General features: G+C 37.8%; 2 protein-coding genes across 2 annotated transcripts in view; both read right to left on the bottom strand.

Annotated features, from left to right (window-relative positions):
• Positions 1-4,159: 4,159 nt before the first annotated feature.
• On the bottom strand, positions 4,160-6,344 carry gnrh3 (gonadotropin-releasing hormone 3). Its single transcript, XM_028007669.1, has 4 exons — positions 6,147-6,344; positions 5,831-5,973; positions 5,570-5,647; positions 4,160-4,359 (listed from the first exon to the last, which is right to left on the bottom strand). Exons 2-4 carry the CDS (start codon positions 5,966-5,968, stop codon positions 4,306-4,308), a joined length of 270 nt encoding a protein of 89 aa, XP_027863470.1. The 5' UTR covers positions 5,969-5,973; positions 6,147-6,344; the 3' UTR covers positions 4,160-4,305.
• Positions 6,345-7,262: 918 nt separating this feature from the next.
• LOC114138424 (receptor-type tyrosine-protein phosphatase epsilon-like) overlaps positions 7,263-16,739 on the bottom strand; it is a 29,490-nt gene continuing 20,013 nt past the window's right edge. The window contains exons 11-21 of the mRNA XM_028007668.1: positions 16,525-16,644; positions 15,535-15,698; positions 13,765-13,900; positions 13,428-13,577; positions 12,857-12,950; positions 12,388-12,464; positions 12,113-12,247; positions 10,562-10,687; positions 10,321-10,472; positions 8,114-8,249; positions 7,263-8,012 (exon numbers count right to left, since the gene is read on the bottom strand). Coding sequence (XP_027863469.1) covers positions 7,938-8,012; positions 8,114-8,249; positions 10,321-10,472; positions 10,562-10,687; positions 12,113-12,247; positions 12,388-12,464; positions 12,857-12,950; positions 13,428-13,577; positions 13,765-13,900; positions 15,535-15,698; positions 16,525-16,644 — 1,365 coding nt within the window. The 3' untranslated portion in view covers positions 7,263-7,937. The remainder of the gene's footprint in view (positions 8,013-8,113; positions 8,250-10,320; positions 10,473-10,561; positions 10,688-12,112; positions 12,248-12,387; positions 12,465-12,856; positions 12,951-13,427; positions 13,578-13,764; positions 13,901-15,534; positions 15,699-16,524; positions 16,645-16,739) is intronic.

The raw sequence follows: 16,739 nt of genomic DNA, 5'->3' as shown, positions 1-16,739 counted from the left end.
ACATATCCATCAAAACACAGCTGTATTCATTCATATTTCATACCTCCTCCTTCTCCCAGTGCTTTAACACAGTTCTTTGATCAAAGAAGAGAACTCGGATCACAACAGGAAGGTTCCCTGCTAGCTACGAAGAAGATACAGTACCGTACATGACTCTGTATAGCCGTCTTTACTTTAAATCGTCATTTATACAAAAATAAAATGATATATATTTATGCTTTGCAAATCAATGCAAAAGAAGAAAAAATTAAAAACTTGAGAAATTCTTCTCTTTCTTGAGTTCTCCTCTGTTGTTTAATTCTTGTAAAGTTCTGTTGCAAAAATTGTACAATTTATCTCTATTCATATGAAAGTGAAAGACAAACTCCACCAGTGAGTTTCCTTTAGAATAGGGATTTTTCTGAATATTGTTTTAACCGATTTAAGCCTTTGTCGGGGGTTTAAAAGAAATACAGTTTGAACTATTTGGGTGAAGGAATTGCTGTGAGAGTGACAGCTAGAATCAGATCCTAAACACACAGCTCAAGAGCGTCACCATGTGGAGATGTGAAGATATGGCAAAATGGAGTCTGTACAGCTGTTTGAACAAATGTTTTAACACAGTGCAAGAGAAACTGGGGATTTTTATCAACCTTAAGACTCAGTCTTTTTTTATTGTAACTATAGTTTTAACAGCTAAATTAAGTTGTATTTAAATTTGATTAACTTTCCAGCTTGTTCCTGTACCTCAAGTCCAGCGTATCAATTCCAAGACGTTGCACTTCCAAGTACCCCTTTCGGTAAGGCTTGGGGAGGAAGAGAAAAAAAATTGTTTGAAGACCTCCCTGACATTTAGACTCTCTCTGAAGATGACTTTGCCTTCTACTATTGCCTGCGGGAACATAGTAAGACCCACACTTAACTTCAATTGAAATGCAGTGCCAGAGACCTCCTGGGGAAATTATCATTCTGTTCGTAATAAGTGTCACAACAAGCACCTGGAAAATTACTTTATTATACTTCCCCGCTTAAATAAAAGTTTCCTCTGACCCATTGCAATCACATGCAGTGCAAGGAACAATGAGTAGTGCCTTGCAAAAGTATTCAGACTACTCAAATGTTTTGGATTTTAACACATTTCAACAGCAAACTTTAATCCATTTTAAAGCCTGTCGAAGTGGAAACGACATGTGGCTGAAATTCTACCCCGAATCATGAGTGGACACAGCAAAGTGGGAAAGAAGGTGGCCTGTTCTAATGAAAACATCATGCTATACGTCTGGGGTTTTTTTCAGCAGGTGCATTAAGTTGGTGGGCAGATAAAAAAAAAAAATCTACATACAGATGTGAAAGACAGTTTGGTTACGGATATGTAACCAAACTAAACCTACACGTTAAGTATGTAGGACTTATAGAGACTTTATAGCTCAGGCAGGAGAATCAATTGACAGGAAGATACAGTAGTTGTACTCTAATCTGCCCCATTTTGGAGGAGTGACAAGAGAGCCTTTAGAAGTCCTATTTGCAGCTTGGCACAAGCAAAGTTGGCCGGCACTGCAAGTGTGGAAGAAGGTGTCCTTGAGACCGGGGTGCAAGTTCACTTCTTGAGGCCAAAGTTTAACCCATAAAAAGCTCAAACTATGCCTGAACATAAAATATCCGATCCCAAAGCCCCATCACGCTGCATAGAAATTATTTTTTCAACAAGGACTATGAAGTTGATTAAAGTTGCTGAAGATGAATGGAGTACAATAATGGAAAATTCTGGGTGAGAATCTGATAGACGCTGCAAACCCCCCCCCACCCAAAAAAACTGTTGAAACTGGGGAGCAAGTTCATGTCTAATTATGAAGTCTTTGGTGTTTATGTCCTCCAAAGACTTGCTGTACTTACACTCAAAAGTAGTTCAGCAAAGTATTGGCTCGCAAGAGCTAATATTTTCAGAATTTTACTATCAAAAAACCGTCTATCACATTCTTTTTTTTTTTTCCTTTTCACTTTACACACTTATGTGGAGTCAATTAAATACATCAAAGTTTGTGGATTTACCACTAGCACAAGTGAAAATGTTAAAAGCGAGTGTATACTTTTGCAAGCCACTGTAAACACCAAAATGCTAGTAAAAGGACACATGTTTGCTGATAGGTTATATGAGGAGGCGCACCTGCTTGATGTGATTTATTGATGTGATTGTTGACTTTCTGCCATAGCCTTGGATTGGGGTGCTAGGAGATCCCTTTTTCCTGTAGCCATTATCCAAATATTCTCCTTTTTTTTTTTTTTTTTTTTTAGAAAATGAATGGCACAAAAATCAAAGTATCAAAAATGCATCGCCTCTTCATAATGGAAATCCCTCTGAGCAAGGACATGTAACAATGGGCCATTCTCAGCTTCCTGTCCTTTCCCTCTCCATGCCAATGAACGTGACCTCCACGGCATTAACAATGGGGCACCTCGCAGCATAAGCATACATACACTCAGGCTGCTTTTCATCTTTGTTGTTATATTTAAGGATGACATCCTAGCCTGCTGGCCTCTAACCATTGTCTTCAGCATGATTATTTTCTACCCGTTGTTTAGCCCCAGTTGCGGCTCTTTGATGAAAAGGTCGCCACTCAATTGGAAAACAGTCATTAAAATGCGGTTGGTACTATTCACCGGTGTGCATGGGGGAACCAACTCAACTGAGCTGGTTAATCAAAAGTTAATTATATAATTTTCATGCAGATGAGGGAAACATTCAAATGAATCCCAACCCTACAATCATTACAAAAAATAAATAAAGAAATAATTCTAAAAGGCTATAAAATGTTCAGGGACCAGGAGGCTGTAAACAATATGAAGTTTAATTTGAGGTAAACAAAGTGAATATCCACCAGGGGGTCTGGGGAAGGAGAAAGTGAGGTTAAATCAAATTTGGAAACATAGATACCAGCAGGTTTTGTTGTCCTGATATATGTGCAATTAGGCGGGTCCTTGATGAGGACACTGGGAGGGGAGAAAGTTGGCTCACACGGCTAATGCTTTGGGGTTCTTTAAACAGAATTTATGGGATTTTATGCTTTATGTGTAAACATTAATTATTCTCACAAAAGTACACCAAACCGAATTAAACCTGTATTTTAAGAAGAAGTTGTAAAAGGATAATTATCTTTTATGAGCATGTTCTAAAATTATTGAACATCCCATGAAGACGAGCGCAAACTCTGTGGGACTTTCAGAGGGAAATGCCCTGGACAACAATTTTCCCCGCAACTTTGTCCAAAGTATCACTTTTCAAAAAATGCTCAGCGTCTCCTCATCTAATGAAATGAGTGTGTTATGCAAATTACAGACATGAATATTAAACCAATGAGGTGAAGTATCACAAATGAACAAGTATTGTTCTGGAAGTGCAGCGGAATGCAGTTTAATTTCTCCTTAATTCTATGTGCTCTTATAATGTTAGCCTTTTTCCCAGTTGTGCGAGCCAGTTTGGGTTCATTGGTGTGCATTACAAGCGCGCTCTAACAATGCGGGGCCTCCCCGGTGTCAGCACAGTTCATGAATCTTAGCCCCTTATGCACCAGGCGATTAGTATGGTGCTCTGTCTGTGGGGCTTTGCCAGAAAATGAGTTCTCTTTAAAACATATGCCCCCTGCTGATCCGTTTCCTTTCCGGATATGAAATTCCAATTTTTATAATGAACACCAATTTCATATACGGAGAGATGGAAAAAAAAAAAATTAAAGTTATGCACTTCGTCTGGTTTTGGATGACTGCGGTTACCCTAAATTAGGAGAAAGCCGTTGTGGACGTTGCGAGCAGAAATTATTTAGATGAGTGTGTTTCGTCGGCGGAGGCTAATCAGCAGTCAGGTATAAGGGCGCAGAAATCAGCTGGTGTTTTCCACATTGCATATGCATATGACTGGCGTGGCAGAAAATGGAATTACCAAAAGTGTAACAAATTCAATTAAGTCATTGATTCCTAATAAATTGGCTTAATCACCAGCTGTTGTCATGCTAAGATTGTTGTGTCACAAGTTTGTCATGCTTGTCGGTCGTGACTGCTACACAAAGACTATTTATTAGATTTAAAAGCTACAAAAGATCTTTTTATTTATTTATTTTTTTTAATGTGGTGACCAGATCTATAACGTGTTATACCAATCTGATTAAATGAAACAATACACCTTTAGTCAGGGTTCAAACGTTTATTATAATTGATTTACAATGACATTATAGACATGTATTTTATGTGTTGAAAACAAGATAAAATCTGACGTCAGAGTAGACAGTCCATGGCGTTGATTATAATACAGTTTGTCTTCTTTTTGATGCTCCTTTATTTATTCAGGAACCTTTTGTTTCTGTCAAAATGGCTGGAGCCATCATTAATCTAGAGAAATTAAAACCAGAGATTTGTTAGAATTTGAGCTGCAACTTAAATATGGTTGTGGCTCAGTAAATTAAAACACAATTCATTTTTTTCAGTATTTTGATTCATATTGCTTAATTACACACCAAGTGACAATATTACATATTTATTTCTGTTGACTTTGTGACTGGTGTGTCTTACTGAAAATAGCAAATTATTTCTCTGTGGCTTTGGGCAAAGCATATTTCTTGTCTATTGACTACAGCAACATCATGGTCACTAAAACACATACTGATACATTTAGCGGCAAAGCTAAATGTATCAGGGTATGTGATAATTCTTGCGAATGCAGCATCTTCAAAAACCTTGTTTGCAGAGGGAAGCATGAGCATCAGCAAATGTTTGGTAGACGATTGTGCTAAACTTTGGACTTGATAAAACACATTGAACCGATAGCAGCATGACTCCCTAAACAATCCCTGACTATGGAGACTGTAAACTAAATTCTAAATAAAATGTGAAAGTTAAAATGTGAAAAAGAAGACTTTGGGCCAATATCCGGAATCTCTTAAAAGATTTCGCTTCACATTTAGGTTGAGGTTGCGATGTTTCCTGTTTGTGCAGTTTTAACAGGTTTTTCCTTCTACTAAACCTTCCATGAATATATCTGGATACAGCAATGACCTTTTGTGGATTAATGTCCTTGTGAGGCGTATCAAGTGGTGTACCATCAAGTCTTTTTCATAACTGTGTAGCCCTTAGTATTACATGTATGTGTTAAAATGTTTATTTGTCTCTAATATCTGGGAAGCACAATTTTAGTTTATATACCCAGAAGCTTGGAACTTAAACGAAACAAATGCCATAAATGTATCATTCTGTGCCATTAAAGTGTTTAATAAAATTCACTGTGAATTTGATTTGCTAGTGTTAAAGTTAGATACTGAATCACACCTTCCTTTAAATTTTACTGTATTTAAATACATTTATATTGATAAGAATTCGATCTGAATTATGGTCGTCACCCTTCAGTTAGGTAAAAATAAAAATACGACACATTAATCATGCACAAATTCAGTCAGGCAGGAGAAGAAAAATAAAAACAGTGATTGAGCCATTTGTATATTGTCATTGCGATTTTAGAGCATGGCGGCTTTAGGGGCATGATGCACATTAATATTGTACAATTGTAGAAAACATTGGTGATGAATTATGTATACAAAGCTCTTACATTGTACGGCCTAAGCCTCTCCTGGGTTTGGGCACTCGCCTCTTCAGGAAGCGACACCACTCCTCCCGTGCCCATCATCTGAACACAACATGAGACATTTTGGAACTGAAACCAATGTTTGAAGTGAAATTCAACCTACAACACCAGAGTCGGACTTCACACACCAGTTCTATGAAAGCTTTACTCGTAAAACGGGTTTTTTGATTCAATAAAATTACCACATTTCCTGAAACTCCAACTCCACATAAAATAATCACTCACCCTGATGGTTGCCTCGAGCTCTCCCACGCTTCTCTTTCCACCTGGTAGCCATCCATAGGACCAGTGCTGGCACAGAGTGACCTGAGCCAGCAATGCCAACAACAGCACCTGCACCATAACTCTGCTGCTTGCCTTCATTAAAGCTGCGGGGAAAGCCAAATATGTAATAAAAACAATAATGTCACAGCTCCACAGCCCACGGATGCAAACTAACTCATCACCGTGCGCAAGCAGACTATAACGTAAACCACAGTTAATCAAAACAACAGTTATAAGTTCATGGACATTCACCCAACTTCATCGAAGACTATCTCACCTCTGTGTTTTCCTTGTTAGCATGTGGTGCATTAGCCAGGGGGGGATTTTATAGGTGTTGTACAAGGCTGCTGTCAGGATTATAATCCCCTCTTTGCAGGTGTGACACATTTACGGACTAATGGGACACAAAACACAACTAATGGAGCTGGCTAAGTGCTCACATATGCTGAGATCACCGCCAGGCTTGGAGAGGCATTAAATATATATCATAAAATGTCTTTGTGATGTATTGGATGCATCTGTGTGGAGGTGCTCACTAAAAAAAAAAAAGACATTTGGTTGAAACCTGACGTTTATCTCCATCTATAATTTATTGGACGCTGCTTTTAGCAAACAGTTGCTGAAAATCTGCACAGATACAAAAGGCAGAAAAAAAAACATCACTTAAACCAGATGCTTGTGCATTTGTTACACTTGCTGTAAGGCTTTAAATGTCATTACCCTTATCTGTTATTCTTTTAGCAAAAGAACAGATTGAAGTCAACAGTGCAGTTAGCAATGATGAATGACCACAACTGATTTTTGTGTACACCAAAAATGAAAAGTAAATAAAAAAAATAAGAGCAGTGATTCCAGTGTAAACCAATTATTTAGATGTACAAACATAGTAGAAAGTTTGCCGTACAAACTTTAATGCTCCACAAATACTTAATCACAAAACTTGCAAAAATATAGTACCGTATAGGCAATTTAGGATTATCAATAACTACTATGGTTACTATAGAGTGTGAGATTCTATTTACTGTAGAATGGATAAACCCGTATTAAAAAGATGAGTTCTTGTTTCTGTAAAGTGATGCAACTCATTTCAGTTAATAAGATATGTCTTAACATGCTTGGGATAATGAAGATTATTTTTAATTCGAAAATCTTAAGTTTGATTTTCGTTTTTCTTGTGTGTTTGATATCAATATGTTCTAAGAATTCGAAGTCAGAAACCTTTTAATCAATGGAAAGCGGCTTCTGTGTCAGAAACCTAAATATGATTAGATAGGCATAGAAAATGGATGAATGTATTGGACTTTTTACAAATTATTATTCACTAATCTATATGTGAAATGCTTCTTCAAAATATGTTCCCTTAAAAAAAAAATCAAAAGATATTGCAAACAACTGTCTTAACATAATTTAACTTGTGTCACTTTGTGACTAGTTTCTCAAGATTAGAACTTTGTCTAATCAAAATGGCACCGATTTACACAAGATGGAAGCATTTAAACCTGGCTCGATACAATATATAAAAACTATTCTTTTAAAAGCAGAATGTGACGCTCGGCTGGGATGATGCATCTGAATTCTTGATATAACGCATTACTTCCTGCCCGTTCCAATACAAGCTAATTGCATGTTGCCAAGTCAGGCACCAATCCACTAATATTTATCGCCACAGGCAAAACAGAAGTTAGTTAGTGAGGCTGAATCTAATTGCAGCAGGCAGCAGCTGTTAAGTGAATCCCAGACTGAAAGTGAGGTACTATAAAGCAGAAATAAATGTATATGAAGTTTTCTGTTTTTCATTAAGCACAAATAATATTTACACAATAAACTGTACTTATTTTACTTAGAAATTATTACAATAGTAGCGCATGAATTCATTCAGAAAACCTAATCTGTTCAGATTAGATTACATGTTTTTGGGAGATTTAGCCCTGGAGCTCTCCTTTGCCAAAGGTCTCCTAACATTTTCATTAGTTCTGTTATGCCAAGTGTAAAATGTAAAATGCTATACAAATCAACATTAACAAAAACAAAGCAGACTTTTATTTGGCTGATGTATGTACAAAATGACCTATTTAAAATTGGCATAGTCTGAGAAAATGTCGATAAAATCCTGGACCACTCTGTAGCAGAAGTCATATTGCTCCTGGAAATGAAAAGTGAAAGGAGAAGCATGAACAGAAACCGTCCAGACAACAAAACCGTGGACAAACTGACATGTTTAAAATGATTGTGCGTTGCTCTCACCACAGTCTGAACCATGTGTGGTCTTTGCATCCGTAAACTCTTGACTGTCTGAAATACATCTAGGAGGCCTTCGGCTTTTACTCTCTCCAGAATGTTGCTGAGTGCAATAAAGGTGCCAGTCCGTCCCGCGCCGGCGCTGTGAACAGAAGGTGCAGAATTAATGAAAAGCTACTTCTCGAAATGCAAACACTGGAAGTTCTTTCTCTCATCTTTTTCTTTGTTCTGTCTAAGCGGTTTAGCAAAGCAGTCCAGCGGGTCTGGTAGCCCGGCAGTGTCAGGCCAGATTTCCTCTACAAAAGTGGAAAGTTATACATTTCTTCTGTTGCATAGCTTAGTGTATTTGGAAGAGCAAAAGTTTCCTCAGAAGCCCTTCAAAGTAGGGTTGTTAGATTTTTTTTTTATTTAGTCACAACAGAGTCTTATATTTGACCTCAAAATGTCTCATAAAACGCTGATCAAAAGCTATCCTCAAAAAACTTTTTTTTCCCTGGATGTCTGTAGAGATACAATCATATTCAGCATGTTAGAATTTGCGATCCAATAAGACTCATTTGTCAGATTAAAAATACCTTTTGAAAATAAAATTGACAGCCTTTTTTATTAAGGCCGCTTTTTTTTATTTGCACTTTTTTTCTTATTGGTTTGATGTAATATTCTCATTTTAAATGTCATGTTTTCATCAATTGTAGGCAGAAAATCATCATGATTAACATAAAGAAAGGCTTCAAACACCCATCTCTGTATAATTAATCTATGTAATGTGTTTCACTTAGTAATGAAGCTCCTGACATGAATGGGCTTTTCAATAACTTTCGAATGAGTCTGTGCATCATAGACCTTGTGAATGATATTATGTGTAGAAATTCAGACAATGTCAATTTAATCCATAATTAGTCCACTTTAAATATTAGTTAATCTGTTAATTATTTAATGGGAAACTTCCTTTTATTCAGTAAAATGAATATGTATAAATCTTAAATATGGAAACATATGAGCGTGCATGCTTCTTAAAGTTCCAAAACTTAGAATTTCTCATTGTTCCTTCACTCTTTTCTCCCTCTAGTTAAAGCAAGATATTACAACTAAAACATCGGCTACAAGTCCATTTTTTTTTCCTATCTTGGGAGACCAATAAACTTACAATAAAATTAGTTACAAAAATATAATTAAATTAAATTAAACTAACATCAGCTTAAGTAGAAGTGGTAGCATACTCAAGTTGTCCTTTAGATTTGTGTTTTTGACTCATTTAATGAATTAATTAGTAAATTAATTCCTCATTGAAATAAATATTTTAACATATTAATATACTGTACATATGCAAGACCATGTTTCTTTAAATTTATGATAAAATCCTCCCATAGGAAGGAAGGAATTAATCACACAGTCTAGAAATTATGACACTAGATATTTAGGCCTATTAATTCTACTTCAAAGTATATTTCAGTTTCTTTACAATGGAATTAAAATTCAGACCATTTGTTTTCTATTTGACGTGAAAAAAGTTAGAGGGAGTAAAGGTGACCTTTGTGTAATGGCACTAGTAATTATCCCCACTTAAAGAGAGGCTAATCCAAACGCCAACACTAATCAGTTTGGAAGCTCAGTATTTGACTGAGTCAATGTTTACTATGACGGTGGGATGGAGAGATGGAGATGTGTGTGGGGGTGTAGGGAAGTGAGTGAGTGCGAGAGTGATGTGCAACTCGGAAGAGAAATTGTAGAGAGACGTTGGGGATTGCAGCGGGTTAGCCCCATTCCCCGGAGAGGGGGAAAAAAGCTTTAAAAAGCCCCTCCTAGACAAGCGGTGATGAAGGAATAGAGGCAAGTGATGACACCATTTCCTGTCGTTAGCTCATCTTATCAGATTAATCATAGTGGGAGTCAGAGGAGATTTCACTTTGAGAGGTTTTAATTGACTGTGAATCAGTGGATTGGATCAATCCCATCGGGGTATGCTGCCTTAGAATCACTTCACCTGAAGCTAGGTTCTGATCAAAGCATTCACTGCTAAGTCTTTATAAGGGATCACATAAGTGGTTCAGGCGTAGAACACTGGGTCTACTGAGAAAATGTACAAGTTATTGTACGAACAAGAAAAAAATAATTATCTGTAAAATCAAAAGTCCAGATTTGGATAACACAAAAAGCATGTGAGGGTGGAAAAAGTAGGAGTGCTGGCACAGTTTTCAGCTGATGTTCCTCACCTGCAGTGTACAACTATGGGACGGTTTCCAGACTGCTGCTGCTGCCTCTGCACAGCAGCAATAATGTCAATCATCCCCCTTCCCTCTACTGGTATTCCAATCTCGGGCCATCCGTGGAAGTGGAAGTGTCGGACATGTTGCAACTGTTTTTCCTGGAGAACATTTGCAGGATTTAAGTCTTTTTCCTGACATGTCATGACAAAGCGAGATATAACGTAGATTATTGCACAACATGACGCACTGGCTTGTTGGAGAGAACCATATCTCTGCGTGTGAAGGTTTCACACTGTGTTTCCAGTTTCAGCTCCACTGTGTAGTCTCCAAATGTTATACTGCCCTCTGATGGCCAATACTGGAAACACTTTTCCTGAGAGAAAAATAAACAGAGAATACTATTAGACTACATTTACCTGATTGTTATTATGAAAGTCATGTGAAAAAAAAATTAGAGACATTAAATACTCAGTTTACTGTCGGAAGAAAAAAATGTCAAATCTCATCCTTTTTTCATTTCTGAAAAATAAAGTTACTTAATTGCCGGTAAATAAAAGTCAACCCAATTTTATTGAAAACAAACTTAGTTTAGAAAAGGCATCATTAACCAAAGCAAAAAGTTAGGAAACCCATATACCTTAGCATCTTTGTTACTCCATTGGCTGAAAAAATGTCAGTAGGTCAATTCTTTTAGCTATCCACCAGTCTCTGACATCGGTCTGAGGAAAGTTTGCCACATTCCTTAACTGTAAGATGTTTAAGAGGTTTCTAGCACATCCTGTTGGGTTCAGGATGTGCTAGAAATCCTGGACCCCATTTGGGCCCCACATATCCAGATATGACCTTTGACAGAGTCAGGAACCTGTTTCTAAATTTCATTCTCAAGCAGCTTTTGGTGGATTTGGGCTGCTTTCCTAGAATGATGTATTTGGCTTTATGCAAAACGTTCCTCATTCTCCAAATATTTCATTTTTACATTCTAACGGTGCAAAGAAGATCATTCCAGATGTCCTTCTTGATCTTCATTTTCCGACAAATTTTAGTCTGGTCTTCATGTTTTTTTATAGAAAGCAAACATTTCTTTGGAAACTTTGATGAATGTTACACTTGTGGATGAATGATAACATTGTAGCAGACTTGGAGATCAGTTGAGTGTTTTTCAAATAGCTCACAGGATGAAAGCCTGAACTGGGCATGTCGTCCAAAACATTCTCCACTTGAAAAATATTTTCTGTACAGTTTAATGGGGCTTTACAAATTCTTTTGAGCCTTCTTTAAAACCTCAACAGACTCAAAAACTGATACAATCTCCTTTTAAAGGTCATTGACAGATTTTTCAACCACTCCATGGTGTTGGAGATTACTTGCATTGCTTTGTCGTATATATATATATATATATATATATATATATATATATATATATATATAAGCATATGCCAAATACATAATGATAAACTTCAATAGTCAGGACAACAGCAGACTAAATGTTAATATAGTTCACCCACAATAAATCACTTTTATATCTAATTTAAGATGTATTTTCTTCTGTTATTTTTATTTCTCTGAATTTTTTTTTTAAATATGCATAAATCCATGTTAGAAAAACCTTCTTTCTGGTGCCCTAATTTCCTCACATGGGTTTTTGTTTTAAGTGTGAGACACAAAAATCATACAAAACAAGAAAATGCAGACAAAAAAAATCTAAAGATAATAATAATAATAATAATAATAATAAAAAGGGAACATTAAATGTGCAGATCAATTTCTCTTCATCTGTTTGTGCAGGACCACGCTTTACCTGCTCTCTTTCTTTGAGTTCGGTGAGCATAACGATTGAGTGACACCTCCACTCCCACACCATCCTCCAGAAGTCCTCCACAGTGTGAGACAGGGGGCCCTGGGTTGCGATAAAATAGTCCTTCTGCCTGTAGCCCTGGAGGGCGGATCATCCAGTAAACACGACTTGAGAGCGCGGCAAAACATAATATTTTGCATTGTTTGCAAAGGAAACAATGAGCTTTATTTATACTTTTTATGGGAAATCTATACAGCAGGTTGAGAGGGAGCGCTTACATCAATAAAGGAGGCATTGATGTAGTCGGTGAACTCCTGTCCTCTTTTCACTGAGAGTATTACTCGGTTGAAATCATCTACAGAGAGGAAAAAATAAATAAGGAGACAAAAACTTTCCACAAATGATTTATAATAAAATAAAAGTTTAAAAAAAAGGCTGATAAAGAAAAGGAAACATGAAAAAAAGAAAAAAATGCTTATTAAAGCCAGAATCCAATATCAAGTTTTTGTACATTGTAAATAAATGCGGCTTCTTTCATTACTCTACTTGTAACTGAAAGAACAAACAAAAGAAGAAAAAGAAAAAAAACACAGGCCCACATTTAAATATCATTGATCTGGCTGACATGAACCGATTCGACAGATATCCATGTACAGCGTCTGAGAAATCACCGGTAGCGTAGTGCTTTGATGTTACTCAGATATAATGCATTATGAAACCAACCGAGCATAAAAAAGCAACCCTTACACGGGATGATCTGAAGCACACGGTTCTTCCTCATGTTGGCTGGAAGGTTCCCGGTTCTCATGTTCTCCTTCATAATGCGAACGTTGGTCAGCTTCTGATGGGAGAAAACATATTCAAACTGATGTGGATCAAAAACTTTAATCAAAACAGGGTAGTGCAATGCGAATAAACACAGTCTTTTTTCTTATTTTTTTTAACTCTAAAGCAGACAATGGTTCAATAATGTTAACAACTACAAAAACTGAAGCTGGACAAAAACATGACTTGTTGGTAGAGGGAGGGGAGGGGGACGAAAAGAAAATCTGAAAAGTAGGAACTGGAGTGTCATTCTGCTCGGTTTGCGATGAGCCATGGAGGATTGTGCATCAAAGCTAAAACAAACTGAAGACGGCAGATGGTGGTGCCTTATAAAGTTTCAGCTGATCCAAAACATTTTTACTTATGATTTTCGCCGCCAAGAGCTGCACCCTGGGCAACATTTCCATGATAATATAACTGTGTAGGATGCAGGGTGATGGGCGACAATTCATTCTTTACTGAAATGTTTAACAGGGAGCTCCTTCCTTCGTACCCTGAATTCCTCCTCCAGGCCCAGCCTGTCGTGGGGGGCCCTAGTGTTGTGAAGCCTTTGCAGATGGCCCTCCAGAGAGCATACATCTAGCTCAGTGTCTCCGTACAGATAGTACTCCAACAGAGCCTGGTAGATAAAGGAGTACTGCATCTGAGGAAGAATAGATCAGAAGACACAACAGAAGCCGATTTAGTTCTGCTGAACTATTTTCCTCTCTTTTTTTTTGTTTTTTTCTGTATTGCAGAACATGGCTGTTTTCCAAGTTTTCCAGTTGTTTACGGTTCCGAGTCGAGCCGTCGGTTCAAGGTGCAGTGGGTCGGACGGGGTCGTCACTTACGTCTGTCTGGATGAGTTGACAGCGCTGCTCTCGTATTCTGCTCACAAAGCCGAAGACGTCCACTCGCTGCTCCATGTGCATCATGTCGATCATGCTGTCAATGACAATGAACGTCCCCGTCCTCCCGACTCCGGCGCTGCGAAAACAAAAACAAGGGAAAGGTCTGGTCTGTGACAAACAGCTCAAAAAAAGTTACAAAACAAAACATGCACAAAGGAGAACCTTTACAGCACCTTGCAAAACATATTCATGCATCCTGAGCCCTTTCACATTTTCCTCACGTTCCAGCCAAGCTCCAGTGTATTATGTTGGGATTTTATGTGACAGACCAGTAGAATAGTGGAGAAAGGAAAATAAATGCATTTTTAAAAACAAATCTGAAAGGTGGGGCTTATGCACGTATGTAACACATAACTCTAACACTTTTACGCAAAATCCAGGGCAACCAACTGACTTCAGAAGTCAAATTTGCAAATCCACTTGTGAGTAATTTAACCAAACAATCCAAACAAACAAGCAGAGAGCACAACAGACAGGTTGTAAGCTTAAAGCAGTATTAGGTTATTAAACAACATCCCAAGTTTTGAAATGTTCAATCCATCATCTTAAATCTGAAATAATGCACTGGCACTCTGGAGGACATGCCGAGATCTCCAGCTTAGCCATGCATCAGTTTTATGTTTGAGAAGGCATTAGAAGTTCTGTTTGCACGTTGCCATTATACAGGTGACACAGCCAACATGTCAATAACATTTCACTTTTTGGCAACATCACGTTGCGAGGATGCTTTTCTTCAGCAGGGAGAACTCAACGATAAACAAAGCAATCTTGTACGATAACACGATAGAAGTTTCAAAAGCTTTGGTCTGGTGGTGGCTCACATACAGACAGAACTACAATGGAATGGTTCAGACCAAAGCACCGTAATGTGCTAAAAGGGGAACGTCTATCTGTAAATCTAACAGAAAATTTGTGGAGATACTTTAAAAGAAAATACATATTCAAAGACACTGTCTGTTCAATCCAGTTGAGCTTGAACTATTTTGCAACAAAGAATCAGCAGAAATCCCAAGCCTCCACATGTGCAAAGCTGGTAGAGAGCTCCAATTGCAGCATAATGTAGTTCTCCCAAGTAATTGACGTGGAAGGGACTGAAAGCAAATGTACACCACATTTTTTAGACTGGTAAAAGACCACTTTACAATTATGCACTACCTAGCTCTGGTCTATCGTATAAAACCCCCATAAAATACATTGAAGTTTTTGGTGGTAATGAGACACAAGCCACTGTAAGCAGCCTATATTTGCCTCCCACTTAAAGAAGCTGTAGTTGTAGAACCGTAGAACCGTGTGCTCTGAACAAAGGAGTCAATTGTGGCCATCGAGCATATGCACAAATGCTTCGCCTCTGAAGTCCAAACACAACACTAATAGATTTACAAGGGTCATTTGGGCAAACTGCACCTCTGGGAGCACAGAGCCTGGATTCCACAGTGGGGTGTTGAACTTCAGTGGTGTGGGCCCCATTCAAGAAGTCAACACCTGTTGCAGCAGTTGCTACAGTCAGCTGCAAATTTCTTTGGTAGGCCATTATGCTGATCATTGAAACAAATACAATTCTAAAGCATGGACTACAAGTCTTTAAGCTCAATTTTTCTCTCTATATATAACTTTATTAAGCCTGGGTGTAAACTCAGCTTTTAACTTAAATCAGCAAATCTGGTTCTTTGTGTCATTCCACTTGATGTCTCCTTTCTTCCTGTATTTTACCTGCAGTGGACAACAATAGGCCCAGCATATGACGGATTGACAGCCTTGACCTTCTTCAGGAATTTTAGCATTCCGATTGGTGTGAACGGCACCCCGAAGTCTGGCCAGCTGGTGAAGTGGAGCTGGGTGACCAACCGAGGAGCTCGAACGCCATCGGTGCCCTGCTGCAAAAGTACAAACACGCCAAAGGTGTTACACCAGGGATGTGGACACACAAATCCGTTAATTATGGATTTTCATAATTTTTTGTTAAATATTTCTCACTGTGCTTTCAGGGATACAATGTCATTATCAGAATTTTTTTTTCCTTTTGCCTCACTCCCAGGAGAGCATCATTCCACTCTCTTGGTTGCTGTGTTTTCAGAGAGCTAAATGTGAAAGCACTCGTTACAGAGCTCCAGCGCACTCATCTTTTTTTTTTTTTGAGTCAGAGAGGATTTCTGCGCTTGTCTAGGTTCAGACGGAGCAGGAACAAAGTGAATTTTGAAATGTGAAAGCTTCGCAGCACACCAAGCAGACATCCAACTTGGCAATCAAAAAAGGGAAAAGAAACAAATACACCTTTAAAACGCACGTGGATTTCTGAGGATCAAGTAGTGATAAACTCGGAACATTACAGTGTTGTTTATTGTTCGTTAAAATACGCTTATTTATTGATGACATATCCCGTTTCTGCTATCTGTACCCTTTTAATGTTTTATGTCTAAAATATTCATTTTCCAACTAGGAAACTTTCTTACGCTTGGTTTAGCATTTGCATAAATGAAGACGATAGGAAAAATAAATAGCTGTTTTAAACCACATACCAACATCTAAAAAGAAAAATCAGTTTGAAAACCTTTCCTGAATAAACACTTTATGTTCATAATGTTTATTTTCCATTGAAGCCCATATATAATGGGATATAACTTGTTTATAAAGGGACTCTCATTTTAAGTCATCATTCACTACTAGTAACGAGCACAAGTTAATACTTTGATTTTCACTTACATATTGAACACAGAACTTTCTGATGGTGTAGTCCACCAGCACAATGACGTCTTCAGTCGCCACGCGGATATTTCCGTACATCCAGCATCCTTTCTCCGGCCAGTACTGGCAACATTTCTCCTGGAGAAGGAGAGCGATCATAAAAAATTACTGCAGTTACAACTGCAGTCATATTAATTTCTTACCATGGTACTCATAACCCCTCATACCTTTCC

Source organism: Xiphophorus couchianus, chromosome 22 (genome assembly GCF_001444195.1).
Source record: "Xiphophorus couchianus chromosome 22, X_couchianus-1.0, whole genome shotgun sequence".
Classification (NCBI taxonomy): Eukaryota; Metazoa; Chordata; class Actinopteri; order Cyprinodontiformes; family Poeciliidae; genus Xiphophorus; species Xiphophorus couchianus.
Note: the sequence above shows the minus strand (reverse complement) of the source record. Positions and strands in the feature narration are given on the sequence as shown.